Here is a 26,922-nt window from a genome sequence, read left to right on the forward strand (position 1 = left end):
AGTTTTACAGAAGTGGTTTCCAAACTTGTGATCGTTTTAAATTAAGTTCAATCAGCCGCCTCACATGGAATACATTATAATATAACTACTTATACCTTGATATATACTGCAAGTCTTAAGGACCAAGTCTGTAAAAAATGGGACGTTATCATCGTCAGGTAAGCCCCAAGTGTGCAGTATTGGCCGTCAGCATCTTGGTTTTTTGGAGACAAAAGTGACACGTGAGTATAACTGAACCCTAAAGGCGACTAATAAGCTAAAATGAACCTTCATCAACTGAAAACACATTGAGGAAAGGTTCAAATTGCAAGACAAAACACTGACAACGCCGTGAAAAGAACCTGACAATCACAAGTGGTAAACTATGCGCTGCTTTAAAGCCTTTTAATGGGTCCACAATTTACAAAATGAACATCATGCTGAAGTTCAGAAGAATTGACTCGTCAGGAAAATGATTACTGAGTTGATTATTAGCCTTGAAAGGGTCAAAGTTTCAAGAGGAAAACATAGAGGGCATCCAAACTGGACAACACTGTGATAACGGCCTGTCAATCACAAGGCAGCAACGCCCCAAAGCATACCCTGTTCTATTGTCTATTTAAACCTAAACGCCACCATAATTCACAAATTGAACACCATGCTGTATGTAAAAACACCCAAAGCTAGAGATTGAGACCAAAAACTCATTAGGAAAATGTTAGTCTGTGTAAGTAGTGTCATTTTCTCATAGACTTCTGTAGAATCGGACTCCTTTTTGCGACCTGCTGGTCATTAGAGACACTGAAGGCCATGGTGAAGGTGGGCCCTTCATGTGGTTCTGTTAAAACACTGTCACAGTATAGCCTTCAGGTGAGTGGTGTGAAGTGCATGATGGATAAAGTACGGCTTGAGTGCACTGCCTTTATTATCTCGTGTGTGGGTAGACTGCCGCAACTAACTCAAAGTGTTTTTCTTAATTGATGCACATAAAGAGGAAGGTCACAGTCAGAGAGATATCAGAGTGTGACCCTCTCTTTTTTATAGTCGGATACATATAATGGCACCTCTTGATTGCAACCCTGGATGAATGTTTATATCTGATCCCCGATCAGACGTCTGCTCTGTAGTGTAGACTGTATGCAACTTACAAGTGATTTTTCTCCTTTAATTGTTTCATTTGCCTGGTTTTTAGAAGCCTGAAGTGGTTAAAGTACACAGTACATAACAAAAGCCAAAGTGATAGCAGTTCACTCATCTCGTACCCTGTCAGATTTATCTTTGGACCCCTTGTCACCAACAATACGGCTTTCACTATTACAGTTAAACTACACTTATTTGTTCATGAAAAGATCGAAACTCAACCTCATTTCATTTCTAACTCGTCACATATTGATATACATTTCTCATACTGCCTGTGCTGCAGCTCCTCTTTTCACCCTCTGTCTGAAACCAGAGCCCAGTCTGCTCTGATTGGTTAGCTGGCCGGCTCGGTTGTGATTGCTCAACCGCTTACAGAAGTCCCGCCCCTTAGCCTATCACGTACAATGTGTTGGATCGCCTGTAGAAGTGTGAGGGTTACATAGTGATGTCACAACCTGCAGTGAAACAATAATGTAGTGCCTTCTTTTATGTTTTGGTTCCTGTTTGTTTCTTTGGGATTTCAGCTTTTGCAGACCATTTACATGCACTAATACCTATATAAAACACTACAGGATAGGGAAAACCAGAAAAGGCACAATAGGGCCTCTTTAAATGGTGTATTGACGATATTCAGATGCAGATTTGGTCCTAATGACTGTATGAGTGTGTAAATTAAAATAGACGACAGTGGCATCGTTTATTCATAAAAAGGTCTTTCATATTTGTTGGACAACAGTGAAAGTCTATATCTCAGAGGAATATCAGACGTTCATTATAAGTAGGATAAATTAATTGTCAGATTTTGTATTTTCATGGGATTTGTTGACAATAAGAAACTTCATCAGTGTTATCCTCTAAGGTGCCACTAATTAAACAACTCGAGTGCGTTATCTTGGTGCCACAGGCTCTAATGTGCGCTATAGAAAGAGACGTGATGAGAGGAAACCTCCCCTCTGCGTCGCTGCTTGTGAGGAGCGTGTGAATCCTCAGAAAAAAGCAGAAAAATAGCGCACTTTCATATTTATTCAAGAGTCAGATCCAGAGCTGTCTGCAGGGACAGAGAAGAGAGAGGAAGGGAGGACGAAAGGAAGAGAGGAATGAGGGCTGCAACCACAGGAACTCTGAGGTTTCACAAACCTTTCTTTCTCTCAACACACACACACATCTGCCTGCATGGACACACACACAGGAAAAGGCAAACAAAAGTGAGGAGATAGAGGAGCAAGGATGTGCCGTCACACACACACACGCACACACACACACACACACACACACACACACACACACACACACACACACACACACACACACACACACACACACACACACACACACACACACACACACACACACACACACACACACACACACACACACACACACATCCATCAGAATGAGCTGTGAGTTCAGGACATGTTTCAGGAGCATCTAAATGAGGATTACGCGCAGGAGTCCAACAGGCCGTGATCCTCCGTCTCGGAGATGTCACATCAATTTCTGGGTACATGCGGCGCAGAATAGATAAACCTTCATCAAGGCGAACGAACAGGAAGCTCCCTCACCACTGTGACACACACACACACACACACACACACACACACACACACACACACACACACACACACACACACACACACACACACACACACACACACACACACACAGTGAAGCACATGTGAGAGAATACCTCAGAGCAATTACCTGCTGGAGTCAGGGAGCAGCTGCTGGGGAACATAAATCAACACTTCCTCCTGCTGGAGTCGGGGGGAACTGCAGGACATCTCAGGCAGGGGGAGCCAGTTGGAGATCATCTTTCTGTCCTAAAAGTTTGTTAGATGATGGATCTGAAAACATGAAATAAGGAGGCAAGTCACAACATCACGCAAGCTCACGATAACGCTGAACTATTTAGGATAAATAAAGCAGAACCTGGCATGCTTTGTGCCTCTGGTCGTTCTAGGATAACACTGTAAAGATGTTAATGCCTGTCAATGGTTGTGCATCTTGAACTCATTGACAACAAACGTTTTGGGAATTTCTTCAAAGTATACTCTTATTTTGAATTCAAACCAAGTCCTTAAGACTCAAAATGTGTTGGTTTTAACCTTTAACATATCCACAACAACAGGTCCATCTGCTCCATCACTAAATGGGCATCTGGATTGTTGTTTTTTCCAATGAAAAACAAGTTTCAACCTTGGCCAAATTCCCAAATTGTGTTTTTATATCTTACAAAACATGAGGGGGGAAAAAGATACAACGTCATGCTGAGAGTTTCCACGTCTGCATTCCAGTGGACCAATGAGGAGTCTGAAAAAAACAGCATGAGCTTCAAACATCAGCATGGGCTTTTATGCCATTAGCATAAGGATATGGCTAGTACTGTTGTGTATGTATAAGTGGAGAAGCGATGTAAAGCTATGTTCAAATATTTTCAAGACAACGCCAGAGACGTGCTGCATTTTTGGTTGCAAGAAGAGAAAAAGGTAAGCATTCATGTTTACCCACAGGATCTGAAAATAAGAGAGACTGGTGCATTTTATTTAGAAAAACTGTAATTTCACAGCCCAACATCAAGAGGAAATTAGCAGTAGTCATTTTCCAGGGTAAATGTGATCCGAAAACAGATTGGTTTTGCCTAAGAGCACACACTGATTTTCGCATCCTGTTGAGATGAACTGGGAGCAATCATATTCGGCCTGCTTTGTTAAAACCTTCAGAGGAGGATTTACCCGACCTAAATCGAGGTCTTCAGCATGAACGGCCATCCAAATTAGATCAGCCAGTGACCGAAAACAAATTCATCCACAGTAAAAGGAGACATTCAAAGAGTCAGAGAAAAGCCGGAGCGTTGTTTTATGATTTGATTGACTTTATTTGTAAGGCACCAGAAGTCCTTCCTTACTGCAGAACATTTCATATTATTTATAGTAAATGTTTGTTTTTTATAGTTTGTTTTTTTCTTTTTTCAATGAAGCTATGATTTCAGACACAAAACATTTTTTTTTTTTTGCCAAAGTACACACTTTCAGGTTTTACATTATGCACAAAATAAGTATTTAAAAAAAGACCTTTACAAAGCTCAAAACGCTTACAATGCTTCACGCTATGGGGCAAAAAAGTCGGGGTGGGGGGAGTTAAGGGGGGTTCGGAGAAGAGGAAAAGGGTCAAAGGTTAAACGTACTGCAGTTTCCCCCCTGGTGTCACATCAGTGTTTGTAACACAATAGCACGAGAATCATCCAGACAGACGGGAAAAGATGCGGCTATATACACATAAAGCTTTCTATGACTGTATACGGAGACCGGCGCCCCCAACTACTTCAACAAATACATAGAATTTCATTTGTATGTTTATAACGTCAGCTTTGTAACTCTCGTTCTAGTTCATATCGATTAATATTTAAAAAACAAAGAAGAGGAGGAAAAAAAAAACCCAAGTGCATTGATCACAGAATATTTGGACCAAACATTCATTTAAAAAAAAATGTCTCCACCAAAAATCAATCGATGTTGGCTCCCCCGCTGACATGCACTGTGTGTGTGTGTGGCTTTGTCTACATGCTCTGCATATCACTACGAGTACAGTATATGAGGGGGAGGTGCTGCAAGCAGAATAGCAGGTTAGCTTTAGTTTGAGTAAGAACAGCAACTGTGTGTGTGTGTATCGATTCCTGCACAACTGTTTATACACACACCTCCACACACACACCACAACACAGAAGTCACCCTACCGACAGTTTCTCATCTGAACTTGTAGACACATGAAGGGTTTTATTCTGAACGTGCAATGTGTATACTGTTGCTTCATGTGCTTTATCGTCATGCCCAAGATGGTTTTTCAAAATAAAAGCTTTTTACACACCCCACATGAATTCATTCTCACAGTGTAGCCATAACATCAGCGAGGGGAGGCTGAGAAAGTGTGTGTGTCCCCGTCCAGGTGTGTATAACAACTTTGTACACAGGTTGTCTTCAAATGAACGCTTAAAAGAAAAAACATGCCAAATCATCTCTGTGGACCGACCGACTGATCAGGCTAATCTGTGAGTGGTTAAATGTCACCTAATGTTGTGCGAGAAGACTTTAATGGGGGCCATTGTGACTGCTACTGAACCCTTTTAAGCCCCTACACACACAGCTCGCCACACAGCTGTTGATTGGATCGTTACTTAGCTTGGACTGAGTTTTATGGCCACTTCAACTCTAATAATAGGTCACTGGAGCCCAAATCAGGATTTTATTCTGAGAGTCTGCGATGGTAAAAGCATGTGATGATGTTGCAGGGTATATTAGTTAAACCCAAGTGCAACGAAAAGAGAACTGTGGTCAATTCAGTGTTCACTCTATGTGAAGGTTCCTTGAGGTCTTTGTGTATGTGAGTTTGAGACAGGAACATAAGGATTATACTGTACATGTGTTAACTGCTACCCTGACTCTGGGAGACAGAGGTTTGACGTGCAGTGTTGTGGTTTTATGTCATGTGCCAAATACGTGCATTTCTTAGGGCGCTATGAAGATCTGATACCAAGATCTTGAACACAGCTAGAGTTCACAGACATTATTCCCAGGATGGTCTCGGCCAACTTCCACCTGACGAGAGAACTAATCAGACAAGATAACCGAAAACAGATCCTGTGGGGCTGAAGGGAGTTTGTTACTCAGCAGCTGTGGAGGACACTTGTGCTTTGTGTTTCGTGTTCGTGTGTGTGTGTGTGTGGAGAAGCTATTCTGTCATGGAGATTTGGTTTCTAGTAGTGTTGATGTGTGACAGACCTGAATATGTACAGTATTTAGATCTGAATTCACAGAGGGATCCAATGTTGTGTTTCTGTTTCACGCTGAGAGACAAAGCCAAGACTTCGCCTGGAGATCGTGACACACACATACACACACAGATTAATGTCACCAGTCAGGTCCCTGCGTGTTAAGTTAGTCCACACCGGAGGGATAAATAAACCGTTGTCCCTGGTGACACGGCCTGCTCTCTGTCATTGTCCTGTCCTCCTTTCACTCGGAGAGGAGGAAGACACACACTGCCCTCTGCTGTCAAACACACAACATGCACACACTCCCCCTCTGTGCTAATATTAGTGCACATTAAAGATGCAGAAGGTGGTGGGAGTCGGGCGGCATCTCGTGCTACCGGAGAAAGGGTTTCAGATAATGGGCTGGGAGGATATATCTAAGGCACCTCACAGGGTCAGATGAGGATGGTAAGTGACGAGGGGGGGTTTATTTACTACGGTGGGTTTGTTATCTACTCTGAGGGCGCTCAGTAGGAATATATTTGCAGGTGCTTATCCTTTTTTTATTTTAACTTAGGGACACAAATCTCTAGTTTGTGTACTGGAGATGTCTTCTCAATACATGATTCCACTTACAAGCATGTGTTTTTGTTTTGGGAGTGTGTGTGGGGTGTTTCCATCTTCAAGACCTGCTCTGTAACAATCCATAGTGTGAACGGGAATGAATGCATGCATACTGTACTGCAACAGATACCTCCACTACTGATCTCTGTCAGAGCCGCTTCCTAGGGAACACACACACGTTTGGAGGAACCCTGTGTGACAATTAGTCTGTTGTAACACGTAGTGTGTGTCAAGTTCAGTCTATCTTAGAACAGAGGCAAGAGGTGTGTGAGCGTGGGAGGAAGAGAGGCAAAATAAACAGGAGGCAGGAAGATAAAGAGCAGTCTTGATTTAAAAAAGTAAAACACAAAATAACTGAAACTTTATCACATAGAAAGAAAAGACACAGGAGACGCTGTGAGGGCGAGACAGAAACATTTGGAGTAAATATGAAGCGTCTGATTTAAGGGGCAGGGGCCGAAGCCCTCCCATTCAAAGGAGGTGTTTAGGGGTGGTGGTGGTGGGACTGAAGCGTGTTAGCTAAGGTCAGAGAGAGAGGGAGACCAGGGGAGAGGCTGGAGGTCAAAGGGGGCTCAGATCTGGGGGTTCAGGTCTCTGGACAAAAACAGAGCTGAATGCGGAACACCTTTTTTTTACATTTTTTTTTTTTTTTTTTAATCGGACTTGTCTCCGTCCTCCTCGCGGTGGCTGTCCACTCCCTCGCGGGACGCTTTCTCCTCCTTGGCCAGCTGGGCTTGGGAGGCCAGCAGGGAGGAGAGGGAGAAGAGGCCGGAGGAGGTGGTGACGGCGGGGAGGGTCGGCTGGCTCAGGCCCAGCGGCAGGGGGGTCATGGGCAGGGCAAGACCCTGGAGCTGAGACAGCTGGTGAGCCTGGAGCTGCTGCTACATGGAACACAAACACACACAACTTAGGCACAGCAGGACAAACCAGACGCACACACACGGAGGAGAGAAATCTGCAACGCACGGACCTATTATACATCGCAAATGATGTTTAATATATAACCCCCCCAGGCACAGCGCTAATAGGCACAATAGGATGGATGGAGGAAACATATCACAGCTACAATACACGCTCGCTAGGAGATGGAAAGTCTGCAGCACACATCACTTATTCATACAGATGCAATCCCTCAAACTATATCGCCCCCAGAAACCAGAGGGGAAAACACTGTGTCTTACTGAGGTCTGTCGAACATCCAAGTACATATAAGGAATACCATGGGATACACATACACACTTAACAATCCGGACTGACTGGGTTTATGGACAGTCTGCACAGGCCGACAGCTCTGCTTTACATTCAGAGCCGGAGCTCAAAATGTCCTTTACTCTGAATACATGATCGATTAAGGATGATATTAATGGCCACGAGGAGAGACATAAATATGAAGAGCAAGTCCAGCCTTAAAAGCAGGCGTGTTTCCTCTGTATGTAGAGCAGGAGACACAAAGACAAAGACGAGGCGCCTCTTTGGATCATGAATCACTGTGATGGAGCGGCTATGCTAGCTAACAGCAGACACATAGTAAAAATGATGGAGTGGCTCGGATAGCTAATCCTAACGCTTGCGGAAAATGATGGAGTAGCTAAGCTAGCTACTACAAGGCTCGTATTGATAAAGTGTAGCCGGCTAACTTTAGAGCCACAGAGATGAAGGATGACAGCGAGCAGCTAATGCCCCCAACATGACTCTGTTTTTAAGCTAGCTACCAGGGATGTACCCGTTCAAAGCTCCATCAATAACAACTGTTTTGAGTTTAAAGATGGGACTTCTGAACAGTTATGGATAGATTAGGGTTATAATTGTTAAATATTTCTAGAGTTAGATATAGCCGTGGCTGCTTAGGCTGGCTTTAGACTCGTGTGATCAAGATTGTAAAGAACAAAAGTCGAAATGTATGGAAAACATGCGTTTATCTAATAATATATACTGCTTGTACACACACCTGCATTAAGGGTGGAGCAGCAGCAATATTAAACAACCAAATATGTATTTATGTTAATGACACGAGAGTTGTATTCATAAAAACATATTATTTTATCTTTCAAAAATCTCATCTATTTTAGTTTTTAGGATTAAAGCATCAAAAATCTCAGTAAAATCTTTGAAATCAACATTTTCTATATTGGGTACAGTCGTAATAACTAGCTTATATAACTAAATGATAAAAATGTGCCCTTGCAATGAAGGGTGGAGGGTAACTGTTTGTTTATATCCCACTAATTTAACGATTAAAGCGCCAATTAAGGGAAAATCTGACTCGTTTTAAATTACAGACGTTAAATCATTCCCAAACTATGATCCAATAAGGGACAGCCTTTAAATGAAACAGTAGAATGAGTGATAAGGATCCATAAATGTGACTTCTAGCCACCGTAAGACCACGAAGTGGGGTGGGGGAACATCATACCCTTATGATGGAGTTCATCTCTGGGGGGGTGACCTGCTTGGCCCTCTCTATGGCTGCCAGGACCTGCTGCTGGTGCTGGAGACGGTGGGTGAGGGGAGGGGGAGAAGGAAAGTGAGAGAGACAATAAAAGCGAGACAGAAACAAGGGAAGGAGAGTTTGGGGGGGAGGGAGGTTGAGAGGTTAGATCAATATCAATAGTCCCAACAGAGACCAAGACAACCCGCTCTGGTGATGCATCCCCAACTCCCCTCTAGCTATTTTCACACACACACACACACACACACACACACACACACACACACACACACACACACACACACACACACACACACACACACACACACACACACACACACACACACACACACACACACACACACACACACACACACACACACACACACACACACACACACACACACACACACACACACACACACACACACACAGTGTGACACCGGTGGATGGATGGCTTGTGTGCTGTAATGGGTGGAGGTCAACGCCCTGGTGGGCAGATAAGAGCCGGGCTTATCTGAATCACACAACCATTTATTACGCTGACACACACAAACATGTATAAAGGAAAAGAGTGGGAGTGGGAGGAAGGAGGGAGGAGGAGGGAGGATGGAATTCTAGGAGGACAGATTGAATATGGCAGAGGAGAGTGGGGGGGAGGGAAGTGAAAGTGATTTGGAGCGAGTGATGATGAATGACGTGAGGAGAGGAGTGAGGGGTCATGGAGGTCGGGTGGTAATGAGGCGGGGATGAGGGTGATCTCATTCTAGGATGTAAGGAATAGTGCGAGGGGTCAGGGGGGTGAGAGACGTCTCTTACCTCCTGAGACAGGTAGGGGAGGACTTGTGCGCAGATCCCGTTCAATCTCTTCACTATCTCAGCCTGCGGGGAAAAGAGAGAGAGATGTTTCTGTTAGAGAATGATCAGAAAATCCCAGGGAAAAACCACGACCACATTTCTGATCCGACTGACGCTCAGCATCCGAGACGTTTACTGTACGACACCGTACAGGATCAACAGTACCTGGTCCTCAGCATTAATCTGCTTTGTTAATACTAGAACCACTGTTTACATTAGTACATATGTATAAGTGTTATAACTGGATAGACATTTGGTAAAAAAGATTTCAACTTGAAACCGACTGAATGTATGTGAAAATGCGGCTTATTAACAAACTACCGTGTCATATTTTACGTAAAATGTAAGAAGACATTATGAGACAAGCACTACTTTCAGGTGGGGCCCATATTCCATTATACTTTAAGAATTTGCTGATGGCCGTTTCCAAATGGACAAAAGGCCGCATTTGGCTCCCGGGCCGTAGATTGGACACCCCTGCTCTAGAGATATTCATCTTTCTGTTATTAATAAATACACTGCTGTTTTTAAATTCATTGTTGTTGTATTTTTAATGATCCTGAGACAAAGAAATCCTAATTTGTGATGAATAAAGTATATCAAACTGAACGTTTCAGTCTGTTCTCGTCTAAATACATATTGATTGTCTTTAAAAAAAAGGGGTTAAATGTTGTGAATTTTCCCAGTATAACTCGAGTATTCTGGCCCCAAATAAACAGACCCTGCTAACGAACAGACGCAGTTTTATTCATACAAATCTTTAAGCCATCTTTACTCAGTTGACAGTGTATTTCCTGGAGTCTATTTCCTGACGCAGATGAGTTTGGTGCTCAACTTAGAATGGTTTACATCAACATGAGTGCTATGTTGGTTCGTCAGACAGAAAGAGGAGCATGTTAGATTTATTCTGTTCCCTCACGACTGACTGTGAGTAATCGCAGCACGGAGCGTTCTGTAAACAGTGAAGTGAAAGAGGAAGAATATGAGATGGGTTCCCACACCGTCTTCAACATCAACCTCAAGGACTTCTCAGGCGCAATCCCCCTCACATTTCAGGAACCACAACGTCATCGTTTGATTCCCGGATCAAGGTTAATTACAGATACAACACTGATCATTTTTATAATGAGAGCCAGCGGGCTTTACAGAAGCTCACAGACAACAATTAAAAAGAGAGAGAGGCTTTAACGGGCAGGCAGAAACTAAAACTGAAATATAGAAATGAATGCACTTTCAATGACCTGTGTGTTTACCCAAGGGATTATTCCCCCTTTGAGTCTGCTAACTTTAAAGGACCCGTGGGAAACGTAAAGATGAAGGTCACTTATTTTTTGGCTTTTCCGAACACAAGACATCCAGCACTCTCTCGACCTCTCACTGCGTCTCTGGATGTTGGTCGATATCTCCTTCCTGATGATTTCATGTCGTTAAAGACGGGGGGGGGGGTTTACCAGTCTGGGAAGTCCCTGAACCACGCCATCGCAAGACTTTACGACTCCATAATTCAGACACAATGACGACCATAACCAATAAAACATAACGTGTAGTCCTAGCCCGGGATTAGTCCACAGGTGTTTAGCATGAGTAGACCAAGACTCCGGACCATCTGGGGGAGAACAAACTGGGCTTGATTTGTCAGAATTTATCCATCACTGGACCGGGTGATGCTTGTTAGGTTGCAGCAATGGTGGGAAAAACCCTAAAATGACGGCTATTTTTAGGTACTTTCCAACCACATTTGCATACGGCCTCAAATGTGTGTATTACTCTGTGTTGTTAAGGCGCTGTCGGAAGAAGTGATCATTTGCTTAGGTGTCACACAGAGGCGTTGATACGTGAAGGTGAGGTTTCACATCCACTTTTCTCTTACCAAGGATGTGTTTCCAACCCTAATCTTAATCATGTTTTGCATTAAGTAGCATAACATGGAAATACTAAGTAACTCTAAATTGTACTAAAGGTACAGATCTTCAGTAAATGTACTTGTGCTTCCCACCACTAAATATAGCATACTAACGTGCTACATACTTACTAACCAACTAAATGAACCATTAAGTATGATCTTTATGATTGATTACAATACTGACGGTCGCCACATTTTAAAAAGGAACTCCCCGTGTGTCGTTATATCCTAGAAAACAGCGCAGCAAATTTCAAAAGCGGGGTAATTAGGATAACTGACAACATATTTGGTATTTCATTTGAGCCCATGAACACATATCATACTGAGTAATTACTAACAACACTATCATACATTCTGACATTCGGTTTCAGGAGCCTGCAATGCATTGTGGGACAGTGGAGTATGTACAGTAAGCTTACGGCTTAGTAAACATCTGGGGATTTCTTGTTTACAAATGATCCATATACTATTCAGCTTGTAAGTGATTTTACTTGTCCAAAAACTGGACATAACTCTGCAGGTCCGGTTTGGAGCGCAACATTTCACAGCCTTACTTTCCACGCTAAGATTTCGACGTCGCGGTTCGTTGTTCGTTCTTGGGATTTGTCAAAGAAAACATATAGGATATCACCAGCCTTATCCCTTAAACCCTCTTAATGCACACGGCACTCATCAGTATGGGAAACGTCGGCTATGACCTTCCCAAAACCGGGGCACATATCTCCCGCATATCTCTCTTTCTCACACACACACACACACATATCAGAATCACCTCATTAATTAAGTTGCTTGTACCAAATTCTCTTTCACAAACCACAGGATGCACATGCAAACACACACAGTGCAACAATCACCCACGGAAACGCACACACACACACGTTTCCCCGTTCCTGGCCGAGCACATTCCCTATCTTTCTCACATGCAGGTCTATTATCACATTTGGTTGGTAATCATCCAATCCGTCTGAGATATGCAAAGCAGCAGTAATTGTGTTAGAGCCTAATTTGTGGCGCGAGGAGGAGAGAGGGGCCCTCCTAACAATCATTATGCATGCAGAGCACAGCTCCCCATCAAGCGCCTCTCTGCTATCCGCTCATCATTACACACACAGGCACACAGACACAGACACACACACACACTGACATCTCTAAAATGTCTCTGCGGGACTCGCTCCATGCTAACTATGTCTCTTCCTCTTTTTCAGTGCCCTTTATGCCGCCTCTCCCTCCCCCCCCCCCTCGCCCTGACCCAGCTTCTGTTTCCTCTTTTATCTGTGCTCTCTATTATCCTCCTCTCAGTTTTTATCTGTCTGAACGTTTCTTCCTCCCTTTTGTCCTTTACATTTTACTTGTAGCTTTCCTCAAGTGCTGCTGGAGCACGCGTTCACCTACAGGCATGTTAAGCGTACATAATAATAAAACTGGGCTTGGACAGCGGACAAATAGACAGAATTCATTGCTGCTGGAGATGTCTTTAAATAAGCTTTTGTAATTTGAAAAATGTTGACTCAAACGGGAAAAGCAAACACCGACTCAAAAATGTGTTTGAGTCGATTTGAAAATGTGTTTCAAGGAAGCATGGAAGGCCGCCTAAACAAACGTAACATTTCACACACTTCCTCAGGGTGTCGAGCGTTTGTCCCTGAATGAGCTACACTGTTTGAGTGCGGCTGTTTCCTGCCAGGAATCCTGCCGGACGGGATGCTCGCTCATAATTATTTTAACAGCTCAAAAAGATTAAAACATAGAAATAGACTCTTGCAATAAGAACAGATACAAGGGAAGGACATACTGTACTTCTACTTCACTACAACGGATAGTTACTTTTAATTGAATTAACACACCACTCATTTCATAAATTAGCACAATTTATGATCATTCTAAACTTTCAAGGGGTCCATTATGTCTCATGAGTCCCTACTTGATACCCAAGTAAATTTTCTTCTATATAACAAATCATTTTTATAATTCTAATGCAGGAATGCTGTTCAAAAGGCCCCAAAATATGAAGAAAATAGTGAGCCAATTGTCCGTTAGTCAAAAACCCAAATATATTTAGGTTACGATCACATAAGAGGAAGAAAAGCAGGAAACCTTCATCAATAATAATCTGGGGAAATAATTGGAAACTGTGCCATATTTAGATGTTTATGCAGATTAATTTAAATCAAATAAACAGTCCATGAACGGACGTCAATACTCCAGCTCTTCTGCTTTCACTTATTTAAAAAGCCCTGGATAATTATTCCACCACGCTTAACAAAGTAACTGGTTCAGACGGCTTCTACAGTTCGACCTATAGGTCCCCCCGTTAGACATGAATGTGTTGGGAATTGGGAATACTGTACAGTGTGTGCATTACGACTGCCTGTGCATTATTTAGATGCACAATAAAAAGGCCTACACAACATACAACATACACAACCCACAGATGGAGATTTATGTTGTCAGGAAGGAAAAGCATCAACCAAAGGAGGTGAGAGAACAGAAAAGGAGGAACACAAAGGGAACGCTTCATTCAACATGTTTCAATCAGCATCTCAACCTGACTCCTCTTCACCAGAGTGCCCTTCACACCTGCGCTGCAACCCTGAAACTATCGGGACATTACCCAGAAGAGCAGAATGTGAGAACCCAAATATCCCAATCATTTGGACCGGACACTAAACAGACTTTCCCCCGCCAGAGACCCAGAACAAATGTGTGAAATGTCAAATTGAGCCCATCTGTGGATTTTCCGGATGATTCACAGTGACTGAGTGGGTGTGTTGATGAGGGTTTTACTGTGGTTGGATAGGGACTACGAACACACCTGAGGGCGATGATGGGGAATTTACATAAATACGGCAAATATAGTGTGTCTGGACGACCAGATTTGGAAACCTTGTTCGAAATGTTTGAGACTATAGATAGAATAACGAGTCATGAATATATTTTTGGCAGGTCAGGAATCCTGGACTAAGCTTCTGAATATTGGGTATCATCCTTAAAGGTACAAGAAACGATAGAGACAAGAAGAGATGGGGGGTTGGGCTGGTTTATACATATATATTGCGAGTTCAGTGAACCAAGTTGGCTCTCATGATTGGTTGGATGGGTGTATGCATAAAGAAAAACCTGGCGCTGCACATCGCTATTGGAAGGGATATGAGAGTTGGTATATTTCATGTTTGGTCTAATAAAAATCGTAACGGTTGTTGTGTTTAAATGTAGTTTACTTGCATGGAAATCCACTTCCAACAGTTGTTGGTTTTAGATTTGGGAAATCATATGTTGTGCAAGTAGATACTGGTTGGCTTTGAGTCTGTTAAAGTCATTCAGGTATAATTAATAAAGTTAAATGATGGATGGATGGATGAAATGTAAAATCTACAGAGTGAGTGTAAGTCCAGTTATCCAGGAGAGACTATGGAGAAGAGTTATCTGTCAGCCAAGGTGGATTCAAATGCTACAAACAGCCTTTTAAGTTTATTCATAAATAATTGAGGCTAACGAGTGGAATGCACTGTAGCTTATACAGTTAATTAAGAGTAGAAGGGCTTTATTGTTTTCATTTCTGCCCTCATAGATCAATCGATGGCTTGATGAATGGGTCGTATTTTAGAAGACGTCGGTTGAGGTCACGTCTGACATGATCAATCTCCTATTGAGTGCTACATGTGAGAAAGGGCAACCCTACACCCGATCATGTGGAGTTCAAATAAGAAAATGGCTAAAAGACAAAACAGAGAACAGAGAGAAGGGGAGAGAAGGGGAGAGAACAGAGAGCAAGGGAGAGAAGGGGAGAGAACAGAGAGCAAGGGAGAGAATGGGAGAGAACAGAGAGAAGGGGAGAGAACAGAGAGCAAGGGAGAGAAGGGGAGAGAACAGAGAGCAAGGGAGAGAAGGGGAGAGAACAGAGAGCAAGGGAGAGAACAGAGTGGAGAGACATTTTTTGAATTGAGTGGGACAGAGTGATCAAGAGGGAGCAATTGAATGTGTGAGAGGGAAAGAAAGAGAGGGAAATAGAGACAGAGGTGGGAGGGGAGGAGGAGCAGAAAAGAAGAAGAGGAGGGGATGGTGGGGGGTGGGGGGAGACACTGGCTGTGCACAATAGGCCCAGACATGAATGCTCCTCGACATTCATTTCCACACATCCCCTTCAATTTCAACTCTCTAATGGAACTAGAGATTCTCTGCACCCACTTATACTTCACACACACACACACACACACACACACACACACACACACACACACACACACACACACACACACACACACACACACACACACACACACACACACACACACACACACACACACACACACACACACACACACACACACACACACACACACACACACACACACACACACACACACACACACACACACACACACACACACACACACACACACACACACACACACACACACACACGAATCAACACACACACGGAATTTCATTCCTGTCAGATAAAGGAAAAGGGTGGGATGAACCACACACCATAAGTCTCAGCGTTTGTGCGTGTGTGTGTGTGTGTGTGTGTGTGTACATGTGAAGGTCTCTAAATCACAGGAGCTGCTACTTCTGCGCGGCCATTTGTCAAAGCATTCTCGGCTCCACCAATATGGCTGTCAGCACGCACCGTCAATCATAAGACGGTGCGTGTGTTTGTGTGTGTGTGTGTGTGTGTGTGTGTGGAGAGGTAGCACCAGACGAGGTCACCGATAAGGGCTAGCCCTTTAGAGGCCCATCGCTCTCTCCCTCCTACAGGCTGAGCATAAATTACTCCCCCGGCTTCAGCCACACAAACTGTTGTACGGATCTCGCCTGCTCACCCCTCTGCTGCCTCTCCTCTCCTCTCCTCTGCAAAATGGCCAATGGACTCCCGCTGCAGCGCACAGATCTAGGGAAGCTTCCCTTTCGATTTTTGGGTACCACTTTAGAATAAGACTACCCTTATAAAGGATTTATATAGGGTTTATAATTAGGTTGTAAACACTTTACTAATCATTAGAACATCTAGATGTTTCTTAGCATCTTTAAGCGAAGTATCCAATATAAGGCTTAGCAGTACAGATAAATGTGGGCTCACTATTTGGCAAGCAACCAGTCACAGTTGCCCTGTTTATCTCTTGTCTTATAAAAGCTTATTAATGATTTATAAAGAGTTCACAACCTTATTAATACATTAATTACAAACTATTTGTTAACCCTTTATCAATACCTTTATTTATTATTGTAAAGTGGTACCCATTTTTGCTGGAAGTAATATTATAGTTTTATTCCTTTAAGCTGTTGTTACCCAAACATCGATGGTCTGTCAATCACAGCTGCTTATAACCAATACATAAATACATAAACACGAAACCAAAAAACAATCAAACGTTAACACAACAATCTTCCATCAGCAGGTTACCTGACATCCACATACTGTCTAATTACTCATTCCTTATTCATTTTGTTGAAGATGTTCATACAGCCCTTTAGATCATGTGGTTACAACTAAGCACGTTGACAATTTAATATCCCAAAAATCTGAATTACTCCACAACTTGGACGGTAAAATTCACTTCTCCTCACACACTTCCTCACTGATTCGGCGACAGCGGGGAACGCTAACCCCCACGGCGCCTGCATTTCTACACAGCCTCAGGTGGCATCATTCAAACGTCGCCGAACACTCCCAAAGTGAAGGGAGATTATCTCTGTAATTCACACCTGCCAATCAGTGTGCTGCAGGTGTACAGGGGGGTGGGGGTGGGTGGGAATGCACAGCTGTGTCTGCATCAACAGAATAACAACATGAGGTGTTATTTCAAGGTTCTGCAAATCAAATACTTCTCCTCTGCATGGCTGATGTTAGGGGAGGGGAGGCTGGAACACCTCCAAGGTTTTGACGGCCATGAGAGTCTACGAACAACTGCGATGAAGGATTGGTCGACCTTGACACTTTGTACATTCATCAGGGTTCAGAATGATGCTGTCTGAATCACTTATGCTGGGATGAAATGAGAAAGCTCACTTCTGTTTTAGTTTAGTTCAATTATTTGGATCCCAGTTGTGAAATTGCTGTTATCTTATAGATTGTTCATAATGGTTTTTGGGGATATTTCCTAACACACACTCCTGGTTTTAGTGGTGTTTCCCTGCTATCTGTCACACAAAGTTCAGTCAAAAAGGGGGAGACTCATTGGCTATTTTTCCATGGTATGCCACTAGTGTCCACCATGCATGGACACCAGGGTGGTACTGTATGCGATGGGAACAGAAGAGATTTTTATAAAAGGATTCAACTTGAACTCACCTGTTTGTGCATCTCAATATTGAGCCCGTAGGACATCTCGTAGTACTGGGAAGAAAAAGAGAGGGACAGTTATAAAATAGGCAACCAATAATGGTACCAGACAATCTCCTGAGAGGCAGCTCCATGTTTAGACTTCATCGGGCAACACAAATCATGTGCTGAATAGCTGATGTTTGTTTTACTGATATATAGTTTGACTATAAATAAATGAAAATTACATGTGGAGTGAGAGGAGTGCTTCCTGGTTACTATAACTGTACAATTGTGTCACAATTTTAAAGATCTTTGTAGATCCTAGTTGGAATCTAGGAGTAAAAAGCCAAGGCTGAAAATGAACCTTCATCACATTGCGCACACACACACACACACACACACACATACACGAGAAGGAACAGAGAGAAAAGGCGAGAGTAGAGAAAGAGCCTCTGTCGTGAGTGTGTGTGTGAGTGAGTTCAGTGTTAATGAGAGGGCCACCCTCTAGGCGTCAACCCTGTTAATCACCCACTCTGTCTGCAGGGGGGGGGCTGGCTCTGTCACTGGAAAACAAACAACACACAGATCTCTCGCACATAAATGTGCACACACACACACACACACACACACACATTTCTGTCAAATGCTTGCTCTGACACACACACACACACACACACACACACACACACACACACACACACACACACACACTTTTCTATTGGATTTCACACTGACACTATCTTGTACGGGCGCACACATGCATAGACACACTAAACACACACACACACTTTTTCTCTGTAGCTGCTTGCGCCCACGCGGAAGCTCCCTAAAGTAATTACAGCGCTGGGGAAATGGAGGTGCTGCCGCTGGCCGGGGGAGTGGGGCAACCTGATATGCTATTAGAGAAGGAGTGGGGGAAGGGGGGTGGTCGTTGTGGGGATACAAGGCCGGGCTTGCCACTGATGGAGTGGATGTGCGATTGAAAGTGTGTGTGTGTGTGCATGGTGTGTCAGTGTGTGAGCAAGGTGTTTCTGAGGGAGTGTGCCAGTGGAGGAGGAGGAGGGATGAGCTGTGTTGCGCTCATAGTTCAATTTAATCGCAACATTTTCAGCTGAATGTGAAGACGGTTTCCACTAAAGACAATCCCTTTGTATTTTTACACAATAATAAATAAAACTACAAATAAAAAGTATTTAAGACCCAAAATGAAGTGAGCGTCCATTAGGTTACGCCTGGAGTTAAACCAGGTTTACACTGCTGCACAAGTGTTTTTCATCGGTCCGTATCTCCTCCACTTTCATGGGGTGACAACTTAACCGGTGGCATCAAGATTGGTGGTTGCGGTAACCATGGCTTCAGGCAGTTGCGTTTACAAGAAGGCGAAACACATCGTTTTCTATTTTCACAATTACGCGGCTTTGAATCCTAAATGCTTTTACACATTAACTTAAAGAGAGGACATCAGTGTGTTATAATAAACAAATAATCATAGTTTTAAGCTTCAGAAGGGAACAAAAATAGCAAATTTTACTGTTAAAGTGGATAATAGATCAGATCAATAGACTCCTGGACTGGGATATAAAACACAATTAATCAGAGTAAGATGAAATAGATTGGATATTGAACTTTGATAGAAACGGTAGGACCTATAACAGATCCACACTGAGTTGGAAAATCCTACAAGGAATTGAAAAAGACACAGAGCTGAACTTCCCCTTACAGGTTTCAATGAGTGTGTATTATTACGCCTGTGTCTGGCTTCTCTTCGTGTTTCTTGGCTCCCATTAGGCCACAGAGTAAACTAGAAGCAGTGTTTTCAAAAGCAAGAAGCCGTGCACTATGGAAAGCATCCAAAAATATCCCCAGCTGCCAGCAGCAGTGCACTGTACGGTAAACTACAAACTGATCATTACAAATACCAAACCATGATGGAAACTCTTCATTTTCCTTTCCGTAGCGATAGCATCAGCCTGCAGGCTAGCTCACATCCTGCCGGACATTTATCCTACCATCAAAGAACTCAAGTAAACTGGAGGAAGTCGGGTTGCTGCAAACCAACTAAAATTCAACAAGCACTTTAATGTGGATAAAAATAAACACACTAAAAGCAAAATAACTAAACTAAAAAACGTGTCTTGATTTTTTTAAAATCACATCCGATGTTTTCCTGTCTGTTTCCTGATATGTCTGTGCTGCTATCAGGCCGGCACTGAGTGTAGGGTGTTTGTGAGATTGTTAACACTCACACCTACCTCACACTCAGAGAGGAAGTGTCTATGTGAGTGTGTGCATGTGTGTGCGCCTGCTGGCTGGCTGGCTGGCTGATGGTGGAGAGAGCAGTGCGGCGGCACAGATTAGATGAGATTAAAGCCAGTCAGAGGATCAATTAGAGGCAAAACATCAGACGGCAACACAGCCACGGCCAACGACAATGAGATTAGCCCTGAGGTGGAGCAGAGAGCAGCAAGCAAACACATCTGTGTGTGAGCGTGTGTGTGTGTGAATGTGTGTGTGTGTGAGGAGAGGAAATGAAGGTAGTTGGAGAGAGAAAGCACACATGCAGTTTTTCAGAAACAAAAGGGAGAGAGTAATAAAGACACTTCCAATCTGTTACATCTATGGTTTTATTTTGGTAGCTTTGACTAACATTGGTTATTATAAAATGGTCCTTTCCAAACTAACCATTGAGATCTGAGAGACAACTTTGCATGTATACAAGAACACATGAACAAGACACATGCTTGTATGTCTGTCTGTTCGGTCACACAGGGTCAAGGCCAGTTATTCGGCTCTTTTCCCATATTGCAAATCAGTGAATTGGAAACATTAGTGAATGGTTTGGCCCACAGCGAACTGAAGCGAGAGCGGTTCCTTTTTTCTTTAAATGAATCAATAATCTTTTTCTGAAATGACAGCGAGAAGGATAATTGAATATAGGTTTCTGACCCCTTTTGGCTACCGTTTGGATCTGTTGATGCCACATTTCCTGCCACTCTGACTCGTGTCCACAGGGTCACCGCATTCAAAGAGCTCAGCGACTTTTAGTAAGCCATGAAAATAAGTTGTAAGGTACAGTATTTTTTATTGAGCAGAAAGGGAAGAGAGGTAGAGGATGGAGAGAATAAGTTAACAAAGAGAGGGCAAACTAGGGCTGGGCAATATATCAACATCATGATATGAAACTAGATTTTCAGTAGATCTTGGATATTGTAACATTGCCTAAGTGTCGTCTTGTCCTGGTTTTAAAGGTTTCAACACTGAAGAGATACCACTTTCTATTTAGTCATTTAATCCGCGTTACTGGTGATGAAAGCACCGATAGTTTACACCAAAATATTGTTGCGATATCGTGGTATTTGCTCATAAATATTGTGATATAATCCATATTGCCGAGCCCTAGTGAATACCTAAAAGAAACAACAGTAAATGTTTACTTTGTATACAAACATCAACATGTAAGAATCAAATAGAACATTGCTGAAACACACTGTGGCAAAATGACACAAACCATCATCTCTGACACACACACACACACACTCACCATGATATAATGGCGCTGCATCTCTGACTTCTCGCTGGCCAGCTTGTCACACTCGAGCTTCAAACTGCGGGGAGAGGAAGAGGAGAGTCAGACCTTGTTATTCAGCTCGACAGTCTTTCAGCGTAGAGTGCTGACGCCAGGTGACTTCCCCCCCTTCATCATTATCACCAGCAGCTCTGTCATGCCTTTCATCATCACTTCTTCGACCCTCATCACCAGCACCACCTCCACTGTCATCATCTCAGCTGCCTTCACTGCCTCCATCATCATCATCATCACCACTGCCGTCATCCCTCCTCACCTTTATCAGTCACAGTGGCAGCGTTTCCACGGAGATTGACAGGGTGTTGTCTGACGTGAGGAGGTCAAACAGAACTCCAAAGATGGTGTCTAGCCAAAATGTCTGCTTTCTAAAGTCAAAGAAGATGCACTGAAGTTAAAAAAAAAGTCTAAATATAGTGTTGGGAGCATTCCCTGCGACCCAGTTCCCGTGACAGCCATTAGCTGTAATCATGTCAGCGCTGATGTCACGCGAGGCGACAGGACAAAGGAGGACGCATCAGCAAGTCACCCTGATCGCCAAATGAAAAAGACAGGGGGGAGAAAAAATCCTCTCGCCGGCTTTTGACTGAAGCAGCCAGTTACGGCGTGCCAGTCTCAGGAGGCGTGGTGCGATGTGAGGACAGGGACTCAGATCAAATAAAGATATGCGCAGGCACGCGGTGGACAGCTTGAGATTTAGGATAAGTCTGAAACCTGTTTGATGGTGTGTGTATATTTATGCTGGGATGTTCTTCTCAGCTGTCTGCGGGAATGACAGCTCGATTAGAGCGAGCGCTGGCTGATCCTTCACCGCTGTTAGTCTTAACTGGCAGACCGAACACAGTGGAACACGGGGCTGATGATGTGGGCTCTCACACACACACACACACACTGGGTTGTGCTTCTTCTCTCATTATCGCAGCAGCCGCAGTGGTAGCTGGAGCAGTTTTTTGACCGTTCATGCTTGTTTATCGATTAACATTATAACAGTGTTAATATATAATGATCCTATTCAGTATTTGAAAGAGTTCATGCTTGCGCTTTAAAATCCATCTGTATTTATTTTTTCTTTTTTTGTTTCCGGTGCATGCTGAATTAATAATCTACTCTCCGTCCCCACAGAGGGACTGGAGTCTATTCGGCATGTATTGGGGACATGTTGTTGGCACAAACACACCCATGGCACACAAAGCTAGAAATCCCTCTAAAGTCCAAATCAGAAAAGTTAATTTTAAACTCAGGACCTACTTTCTGCATGTCGACAGTGCCGCCATGCCACCCAGTTCAGAATCCATCGTGTGAAATATTTATTAGGAAAAAAGAGCACAGACATCTTCCAATGACCCAGAATCTTCTGCTCGTATGGTGCTACTGAACAACTCATTATACAGGAAACAGAAGCTCTTTCAGAATATAAAAGTGAACGGCCTGATATCAGTATCCTCATTCACTGTGCTCAATTACCTTCACATGAGTCTCAGGAGGATTATTGCTCCTGGGATCGAATGAGGACAAGCAAAGGCCTTGTGTGATGTTATCATTATTTGGAATTAGCTTTAATTGCGGCGTATTAAAAGTAAAAAAAAGAAGCTTTTAACAATTATTCTGCCTAACAGTGGTGACGGTATTGTTGAAGGCCAACTACTTTAAAATATTCACTTAATTTCAAGCGTAGTTATGGATCAGCTTTAAAGATGAAAGGAAACAATAGAGAGCCGATGCATCCCGATGTAAGGTGAGGTGAGGTGAGAGGTGAGGTGAGAGGCGTGTAGGCCCAACACACATAGTGAGGATGTGTTCTGCTGTGAGTGAACACAGTCACACACTTCACAAAATATCTGATGCTTATGCCATGGCACGCAACAGATACCCAACCTGATCGACAGTCATGAGGGGGGGGTGCTTCTTTGTTGGGCAGCTTTATTCTAAACCTATTCTTTGGTGTGTAAGCAGCCTCCACTTATCCCAAACACTCCCCTTCCTCCTACATGAAACCCTTCCTGCTTTCCCTGTGTACATGCGTAGGCTGTGTGGTGGGTTGTCATGACGACTGGCCTCCCCGCTGCCAGCCTACCTGGGATTGGCTCTGTGCCTCCTCTGATTGGTGCTCAGCAGCCCCAGGGCCTGCACCGCTGCTCTCAAACGACACTTTGATGGAGTTTTATTGCCGATTCTTCCGTCTCTAAATCGCTCCTGCTGTCATCTTTATTTTGATTTATGTATTCCCTGATCTATTTATGCATCTGAATGAGGGGAAGGGATAGGGGGTGGGAGAGGAGGCTGGGGGTGGGGGGAAGAGGAAGACAGCGACAGCTACAATGCTCGCTACTCTCCCCGGGGAGCGCCTGCGGTACATTTGCCTTTTAAAGGCTTCGGCAACAGACGAGCGCGGCGCAGCGGCAAAGTGCTACAAAGCCTCGTCTGTGGCTCCCAAGCCCCCCCGCCTCATCTCAGCCCCCCTCCTGAGTCAATAGACACTGTATGCATGTTCTGTATGCTCAGACAAAAAAGGTTTTCTTTCAACTGCGCCCTGGCTCTCTGAAGAGGGTTAAACGGTGCTGCTCACCGTTGTGGGAATTTCAGAAACCAAAGGCGAGGGAAGAGACGTGCCGGGTGTTACTGCCGCTGCACAATCCTCCGCAAACAACAGCGATCAGACCAGAGCGGGATTTTGCTCACAATTTGCCAGGCTTTCATCTGCCTTCGTCTGCAAGCGGCGGAGGAAAGCCTCTGGAAGGTTCGGGGAGAACAGGTACAGAAGAACAAACCGACCTCCTCAGGAAGGAAGGCAGGCTTCAAAGACTGCGTTCTCACAAAGAGAGGATCTCTCGCAGAGATACAGACCCCGTGGCGTCCCCCCTCTTTATAGCTGCTATCAAACAGATCAGTTGAGGTCGGCCCGGGCACTTTGGAAGTGCCTCAGACTTCTGGCACTGCAGCGGTATTTAGGCGGTAAAGGCAGATCAATGGCCGAGGGTAAACGACATTGATTTAGGTATGAGTCAATACAGGAAGCTGCCTCAGTGAGCAGTGAGGTGGTAGAGATGAGGAAAAGCGGAACAAAGGCAGACGTCTTCATTTTAATCATAGACTGAGAACTGTCTCTAAAGCCTGTGCTACTCTTTTCTGCAAAGCTTTTTTTAAAGAGTTATTTCCACATAACGTTAAAAACGGTTTGCTTTAATTCAATCTCCAAGCATTTAAAACTAATTCTGATATTAATACATGGGAGTTCCATTACTTTTAGTAGAATGTATTTTAAAAAGCGCTTAAAGCAGAGATTATGATAACGGTTGATGAGTCTGTTGTGCAGCAAAATTGGTGACAAGCATGGCTGTTATTAACTCATGAAATACTTTACCTAGCTAGCCCTGGGTAAGTTCACTCTCTAAAAATGAAATGTTATTTTTAAATACTCTGCACAGGTTTCAGTAAAGTCAAGATCAGAGATTTGAAAGGGAAAATGGGAAACAATCTGTTTTTGTTTATTTTTGTGTTGCGTTAACACGTTGATGTCCGGAGGAACGGCTCAATTCACACCAACGTGAATATTCATTATTTTGTCATTCATTTCAAATTGTGTGCCTGTGTGTAGGTAAAAGTTGCAAAAAGGCCATACGTTCACATTAAAACCCATTTATAGCAGCCAATTTTGTAGCGTAATTCTGAAATTTCTGCAACACTCGCTCCTGGTTCAACAGAAACACACAGTGATACATGTATTGCCTGCAGAAAGACTTCCTATCACAATAAGCTGAACTCATCAGGCATGTCTCTGCTTCCTCTTTGTGTGTGTGTGTGTATGTGTGTGTGTGTGTGTGTGTGTGTGTGTGTGTGTGTGTGTGTGCGCGCGCAGGGAAGTGTTTCTGTTCGCACCTGTGGTATTGTGCTTGGAGGAACTGGAACTCATCCTTGATCCTGTCACAGGAGTCGGAGGTTGTGAATTTCAGCTGCTGCGATGAAGCCTGTCAAAGAGGAATGCACACATTTAGTGAAATGAAAAAAAGGGTAAGAAAGAGGAGAGCAGAGTGAGAGAAATAATTAAAAACATGCACATTAAATCAGGCGCTTTTCAATTTGATGCAGTCCAACGGGTACAGCATTAATAAGAAATGGGCTGCCAAGGATGTTTCCACACATAATGGGCCAAATGCATAAAACCCTGTCAACCCGGGACTAAAACTGAGCGCAGACAAAAGCCCAAACATGCAGAACGATTGTTTCTGACAGATTTTTTAACCCTTTGCGTATGCACTGTCACAATATATATCTCCATCACCGTGAAGCTACAGCATAACCCGACTCAGTTAGCCATACATGGATGTTGAGACTCTATAGACATAACCCAGACTCTTTCTGTCCATGGTCTGGCTCCGTCTTTACAGTGAAGAACAACCTTAGGAGTTATTGCCCCCGGCCGTTCTGAACAAAAGCATGAGTTGTGACCCATGAGTGAGTCAGTTATTATCCAATGTCTGATATTATTTCAGAATTCCTGGACGGTATTCCAACAAATTGGGTGGCAGTATATAAACCTGCTTGCTTCTCCCTTTTCTTATTTAATACAGAAAACTGGTCAGACATTAACTAATGGAAGATAATTGGTAATGATTCCCATGATGTCTAATGTTCTCCTGTGTATCCTAAGTCTATTGAGAGTTAGTGGGTCATGTCATTGAGCTTGCCTTAAGTTCACCAAAAAGTCAAAACTGTGCACCAAATTGCCCGTATGTCATGTGGAAGACCTTGTTTGGGCCTCACACAGCAGCAGCGCTCCTTCACGTAGCCGGGATGCTGCCATTAGCCCTTATTGTAATTCTGTCCACACTGCATTCCCCAGGCAGCAGTGATGGCCTGGCTGTGTGTGAGAGTACAGAAAGCATCAAACCCAAATAGGGACAAAATCTCATTATTTCTCAGCAGGCTGCATAATGGGTCAGGTGGGGGAAAGAAAGAGGAAAAATGGAAAATCGACATTTTCCCACTACGATTGAGCAGGCATAAAAAAAAACATCAGAAATCTGATTGCCGCACTTACGGGAAGCTAGCCCGTCGCTCTTAGGAATGACCCGTCGCTTTGTACCCTGCTCCCCACGGCATGCTGCTCAGCTTCATTTTTAACTACAAATAGGCTGCTTCGCATTCACAGAGCCATGGCCAGAGAATATGCTAAGCAACAGGACTGCTTCAGGTTGCGCCGAGCTTCAAATGCTGAATTATTCTTCGCTTTGTGGCTCAGCAGGCAGCGACTGGCTCTAACATGGTTAAGGGTTGGGGTGAATTCTTAGTCGAGCCTCCCAGGGTAAACATACATACTCACGTCATTTTATTGGTTACAAAAAAAACAATGCAAAATGGGGACAGTGACCTCAGCCATTACACTGTCAGATGTCAT

The 26,922-nt window shown here is 43.6% G+C and overlaps 1 protein-coding gene across 3 annotated transcripts in view; it reads right to left on the bottom strand.

Annotated features, from left to right (window-relative positions):
• Positions 1-3,970: 3,970 nt before the first annotated feature.
• Positions 3,971-26,922, bottom strand: part of tle5 (TLE family member 5, transcriptional modulator) — a 36,078-nt gene continuing 13,126 nt past the window's right edge. For 2 of the 3 annotated variants that reach the window (XM_063891562.1, XM_063891561.1), the window contains 6 exons: positions 25,404-25,492; positions 21,486-21,549; positions 17,972-18,016; positions 9,738-9,800; positions 8,904-8,978; positions 3,971-7,371 (listed from right to left, as the gene is read on the bottom strand). In XM_063891562.1, the coding sequence (XP_063747632.1) occupies positions 7,144-7,371; positions 8,904-8,978; positions 9,738-9,800; positions 17,972-18,016; positions 21,486-21,549; positions 25,404-25,492 (564 nt within the window). In that variant the 3' untranslated portion in view covers positions 3,971-7,143. The remainder of the gene's footprint in view (positions 7,372-8,903; positions 8,979-9,737; positions 9,801-17,971; positions 18,017-21,485; positions 21,550-25,403; positions 25,493-26,922) is intronic. The other variant, XM_063891563.1, reaches the window with a different exon arrangement.

This window comes from Eleginops maclovinus, chromosome 9 (assembly GCF_036324505.1).
Source record: "Eleginops maclovinus isolate JMC-PN-2008 ecotype Puerto Natales chromosome 9, JC_Emac_rtc_rv5, whole genome shotgun sequence".
Classification (NCBI taxonomy): Eukaryota; Metazoa; Chordata; class Actinopteri; order Perciformes; family Eleginopidae; genus Eleginops; species Eleginops maclovinus.